This window comes from Equus przewalskii, chromosome 4, assembly GCF_037783145.1.
Source record: "Equus przewalskii isolate Varuska chromosome 4, EquPr2, whole genome shotgun sequence".
NCBI lineage: Eukaryota > Metazoa > Chordata > Mammalia > Perissodactyla > Equidae > Equus > Equus przewalskii.
The window spans coordinates 4736326-4742325 of NC_091834.1; the positions used below are offsets into that span (position 1 = coordinate 4736326).

General features: G+C 45.2%; 1 protein-coding gene across 17 annotated transcripts in view; it reads right to left on the reverse strand.

Moving 5' to 3' along the window:
* Nucleotides 1–1702, reverse strand: part of ORC5 (origin recognition complex subunit 5) — a 125908-nt gene extending 124206 nt beyond the window's left edge. For all 17 annotated transcript variants that reach the window (XR_011539393.1, XR_011539390.1, XR_011539392.1 and 14 more), the window contains exon 1: nucleotides 1527–1702. Coding sequence is in view for 12 of the 17 variants with exons in the window: in XM_008526787.2 (XP_008525009.1) it covers nucleotides 1527–1598 (72 nt within the window). In the remaining 5 variants the exon portion in view is untranslated. The remainder of the gene's footprint in view (nucleotides 1–1526) is intronic.
* Nucleotides 1703–6000: the final 4298 nt, after the last annotated feature.

Sequence of the window (6000 nt, forward strand, 5' to 3'; positions counted from 1 at the left end):
GACCATCTCTGCTACCCAAATACTATGTTTCACCTTCAAAAAGAAGCTCAAGACATCCTTCAAGAAATTGTTCCAAGCCACACTAGAACTCTCTTTTTCTGGAATCCTGCCACACTTGTCTGCACCCATTATTTGGTGCTTAATAACATCCCAGCTTATAACATCTTTTCTGTTGTTATCTAGAATGGTATTGAACTCTTGCACTGTTATTTAACCTTTCACCTTCACAAACCTCCCTAACGTAAACTGTAATAAGCCAGGATCTGGCACAGTGCCCGACGCTCATTAATATTTATCTGTTGAATAAACGAATCTTAGAAATATGAACCAGTTTTTTATAGTTCTTTGCATCTCCCACAATGCACACCACCTTGCAGAAAAGCAATTTATCAGTATTGTTAAACATGATTTGCACTCAAAACCCTTTTCGTGATCCACACCAAATCCATACTACTCATGTCTACTTGCCAATACTCTCTCTGAGGAGGAGCACTTCCGGTTGGAGTGATCTGGGTTGATCAACTCCAAGAAGGAACACAGAGCACAAACAAGAAAACGTCTCAGTGATAACATGAGTAACTCTAACCACAAGCACTCTAACTGGAATACTGAGGATGCAGTCATTGACCTCTTACTTCCCTAACTAATGTGCCTGTTTAGGACGGTGGTATTTTGTCACTAACACTTCACTGCCCACCTCAGACTACCATCCAACATTTCCAGTTGGAGAAAGTACTTAAGACAAACCAGAAGATGGGGGGAGGAAGGTGATGATGAGTATGACCCTAAACTTTCATTTACTCGCCTTACAGATAAGATCCAAGTCTGATTAATTCCAAGTCTAATGAATGAGCCCGCAGCAAAGGCTCACCAAAGGCCACCACAACATCATAAAAATTAGGTGAAGTTTTGAATGGGTGACTGCTACAGCCTGCCTATGGAAAGGACTCGCCTGGCTGCGTTCATCCAGGGAAGACAGTAACTACCCTTTTCTTTCGGGCACCATCTGAATTGCTGGCAGGAAGCCTACACTAGACTTCTTCAGGCTTTTCCAATTGTGGAAAAGCCGCTGGAGTTTTAAACCCAAAAGCACTGCTCTGGCCCTCACCGGTCTATCCAGATCTGATTGACACCAACTACCTCACTGAAACGGGCCCACTTAAGTGGACATAAAGAACCTCTGCAGACACACCTGTCGTGTAACATCCGGTTCGGCCGGGGTATGAGAATGAGTGGCTACTTCGGGCTGACAGCATCTCAAAAGCGCGCGTAGGGGAAGGAACGCGTCCCGGGCCAGCGTCCCGCCGTGCAGGCCGGTCCCTCCCGTGCACTTCTCCTTCGGGGACTAACCAGGAGTTACTCTGGGGGAAGGAGTCGGGGCGACCTACAGCATCCCCCACCCCAACGTGAAAGATGCTCTATTGCCCCTCATCCAAACCCGAAAACAGAAACCTGCAACGTGCCGCCAGCCCACGGAGATGCCTGCCTCCAGGATCTGGAAGAGACAAGATAACTGAGCACCATACCTCTCCGAACAGGGACTGTAAGGTGGACACCTGGGACTCGCGGCAAAGCACCAGGTTCTCCAAGTGAGCCATCCCGGCGGTGACCGGAGCACAGCACACCCGCCAACGCCCCGCGCCCGCGGCTCTGCGCTCCCGCCGGAAACCAGACGCGCGGGGGGGTGGGAGGGGCCGGCGTGCCGTGCGTCGGCGTGACGTCAGCGCGCGCGGAGCGTGGCCCCGCCCTAGGGGCCGGCGGCGGAGATGCGGACTTTCTCTGCTTCTCCGCGGTGGGCTCTGCGGTGCTGATGCTGGGAGGGGGTTGCCGGGGTGCGGCCTTTGTCAGCCAGAGGCCGGGAGGACGACGCGGGGGTGGGCAGACAGAGAAGGGCGGACAGGAGCCAAGCGGCGAGCTCCAGTGACCGGCGTGCCCGTGGCTTCGGTGTTCCCGCCTCGAGGACCCGGGAGTTCGGTCCCGGAGCCCCTCGGGGGCAGGCGTGGAGGGGAGCCTGGCCGGCGGGCGGGGCCAGGGCCGCCCTCAGTAGACTCAGATGACCTGTATCTTCAAAAGATGGGGCGTCTTCCCTAAGGACGGGGGAGAGGTTAGTATCGTTCGCTGGAAAGCGTGTAATGAGCTTGAGCATACAACTTGGAATCGCTAGTCTCCATGCAAGCCTGAAACCAGATACGGACGTGCCCCTCCGCCCTGAGGGAGGGAGTTCTAGTGTATGTCGGTGAGGGCGACAGGAGTCAAAATGATGCTACGGTTAGCATGAGGCCTTCACGTGTATTCGTTCATGGAACACCATTAGAACCAGACACTAGAAGATTTGGGGGAGGGGGGGGAAGATATAGAAGTAGACAGAAATGTGTGGTGAAAAGACGACTTGGAGTCCTGAAATCTCTGGATCGGTGCCACTGACTCAGCTACTTCCGGAAAGAGAGACCTTGGAAGAACGGTTGAACCATTCATTTAGAATCTCAACTTCCTTATCTATAAAAATAGGGATAATAACAGCCGGGTTATTGCTAGGAGTAAGAGATGGTCTCCTTAGAGCCGGTACACATACATCTAAATTGCGGACATCGTGATCAGATTCTTGTGTTTGTGATGGCCAAAAGTATCTTCTCGATAATCATGGTCTCCTTTATTAGCCAGTAGAAATACTTTTAGAGCAACAATTCAGATGCAGTTGCCTAAGTACTTTCAAAGAGAATTATAGAGGGTACGGTGGGACCGTCTATCAAATCTTTCAGTGTATCTTCCTAAGGGAAGCTGGGCCTTGCCACCCTCCAAAGACTGGGTTACACGTTCTGCTAACACTACATCTCTACAGCATTCAACACAAGTATAAATAATTATTTATATGTTAGTCTCCTTCTGGATGCTCTCTGAGGACAGGAAGCCCTGTCTTCCTAGCTCCATGTTCAGCATTTACCATAGTGCTTGGTCCATACATAATAAGCAGTCAATAAATAATTGTTGACCAGAGAGGAAGTGCCTGCCTGCCTGGACAGATTTAGGAATGTTTCCCAGAGGAGAAACCAAGAAACTTGGTCTAAAGAATAAGGATTCACCTGTGAGACCAACAAATTCTGAGCAACAGAACAAAAGACAAGATAAAGACAGAAAGAGGCAAATGGGCAATCCCGTGCCAGGGACTAGCAAGTCGTTTTTAAGAGTAAACCTGCTGAGTGGCAGGAAGTCAGGTTGGGGACAATTTATGTTATGGTAAGAGGATTGAACCTTATGTAGGCCACATGGAGCCAATGAAGAATTTTAGGCAGAGAAGCAAATGATAAGACTTGACTTTTGGGAAGATCCGTTTGGCTACAGCACGGAAAATGGAATCAGTTTGACCTGTTAAAAAGACTATTTCAATGTTTCAAGCAGTAAATGATAATGGCTTAAACTAAGGGAATGGAATAGAGGTAAGAAGGAATGACAATTAAAGTTCATTAAACATAATGTGGCAGGCACTGTGATAGATATATTATCTCATTTAAACTTTAACAATATTATAATAGAGATATTATTCTTGTTTTACAAATGGAAAAACAAGGCAAGGTTAAGTAATTTATCCGAAGTCTCACAATTAATATATATAGTTGAACCTAGGTCTGGCTGATTGAAAGCCCTTCATCTTTCCACTACACCATACTGGGAAGGGCTGAATCAGAGAGAAGTTTAGAAGTGCATTTCATAGACTCAGTAGCTGCTTGAATGAGATGGAGGGGTGAGTCATTGAGAATAGCATTTAGGGTTGTGACTTAGGTGATTTTAGATTTTGCCAGTAATGAAATAAAAAATAAAGAAGGAGCAGGTTTGTTGATTTAGTTTTATCTTTATGGGATAAGTTTAATTTTATCTTTATAACCGGAGTGAGTTTGTCATATTAAATTTCAAGTGTCTACAGGATAACCAGGTAAAGAATTCCGGTAAAAATAAGATCTGGAGCTACAGAGAGAGTGATATAGGGAGGGAGACACAGGAGTCATCGCCGGAGAGGTAGTTGAGCCAGAGCTGGTTTAGATTACTCACTGAGCGTATGAGTTTGTTACACATTAAGCCTGCAAATAACTCTTAAAAAAATAAAGGGGCCGACCCCATGGCATAGTGGTTAAGTTCACGTGCTCCACTTTGGCAGCCCAGGGTTCATGGGTTCAGATCCTGGGCTTGGATCTACACACCGCTCATCAAGCCATGCTGTGGTGGCCTCCCACATACAAAATAGAGGAAGATTGGCATAGATGTTAGCTCAGGGCCAGTCTTCCTCACCAATAATAATAATAAAAATAATAATAATAAATGAAATAAAATTTTAAAATGTAGTAGTAGTAGATGAAATAGTTAATTTGGTCCTCAAGTACTATAAGTTATTTTTCCACGGAAAGAAAATATTTTCAAGAAACATCCTGATAGCAGGAAGCTCACTCTCTACGTCATATTTAACAGCTGTAGTTTGGGACCTGCTGCATTAAAACTCAAATTTTAGTTGAAGGACAAATCGAGAGTACCTACAGTCACAAATAGGTTATTTCAGTAGCTTTTCTACTTATCAGAATTAGTTTTGTAAACCAAAACTGTGGTAATACATCTGACGCTGGTTTAAAGAATGTAAGAACAATAATGTGGCATGGTTTCCTGTAGAAAAAGTGAACACATCACAAGCCGTGGAGCACCGATAGTTATTATACACGAGGGATGTTTTCAAGAGTCCTGAAAATTGCCAGATCTATCAGTATGTAAACGTAAGGAGCAAATAAGTACAGTATCTATGTGTTTAAAGGGTCTTAACCACAATTTTGATCTTTTAAAGCTAAAACATTAAATAAATAATATGAAACAACAGGAAATTTTACTTTTCAAAACAAAGCTCAAATTATTTCCTTATAATAGTGTTTAAGAGCCAAGAAAAGGAAAGAAATGAAACAAATTTTACTATCTTTACTTTTAATGCTATCAACAATACCCTGTGCTCTTTTAATCTTTGATTATTTATCCTATAGTTTTTAACTTAATGATTTGTTTACTAAACAAACATAGAAGGGTTAGTCCTAAACTATTGGGTGATTCAGGCTAATTGTTTTTCAATGCCATTTTGAAAATCAGATATACGTTGTGATGTACTGGCATCCCAGGACTAATAAAATATAAATTAATTGTTTAAAAAGTAGTCAGGAGGAATGGAAATCTCAGATAATGGTTGTGGAACTTCATCCTGGCATCGGATAAACTAGAGGTAAGCCCAAATGTAGATGGAAAACTTCAAGAAGATTTTATTTGAGCAAGTTAATGATCTAATTTTAGGAAAGCAATTCCATTGTCATCCATCTGCTCAAATCCTTCTCGTTTCTCTCCACTGCCCACAGCCAGGTCCTCACAATGTACGCGGCCCTGTGGAACCTGCTTCCCACCTCACGCCGTACCTCGCTCCCCTCATCTTCTGCTTCTCTTCCTCAAGCTCAGTCCCCTCAGCCACACTAGCCTCCTTGCTTTCTCTGGAACATGCCAGGTTAGCTCCAGCTTCTTGTGACTCTGCGCTTGCTCCTCCTCCTGGAATCCTTTCCTCGGCTTTTTTCATATGGCTCACTTCTCCACTCCTTCCAATCTCTGCTCAAACGTCACTTGATTAAAGGGGTCTTCTTTGAGCAGGGTGTTTTCCTTTTATGCTTCTCCCACCTGTAGTTTCTTCGCTCCACACGTACCCTGAAGTGGGTGCTGCCCGTCTCCCAAGACTGAGTTAAGACTTTGTCTTATATAGAACAGGGTCCAGCAAGGCCTTGGTCACCTCCCACGGGACACGTGGCCACTTCCCTTCCTCCAGACCTGCTCCTCTGCAGGAGGCCGTCTCCTGCTCTGCCCTCGGACTTCCTTGTGAGCATCCACAGGAGGGCCACGGAGACGAGCCTGTGGGTGAATGTGGGCTCCCTCTGTGACTGTAGCTCTGTATCACCCACAGTCGGAATTTATCAAATTATTCAAATTGTTAGCTGA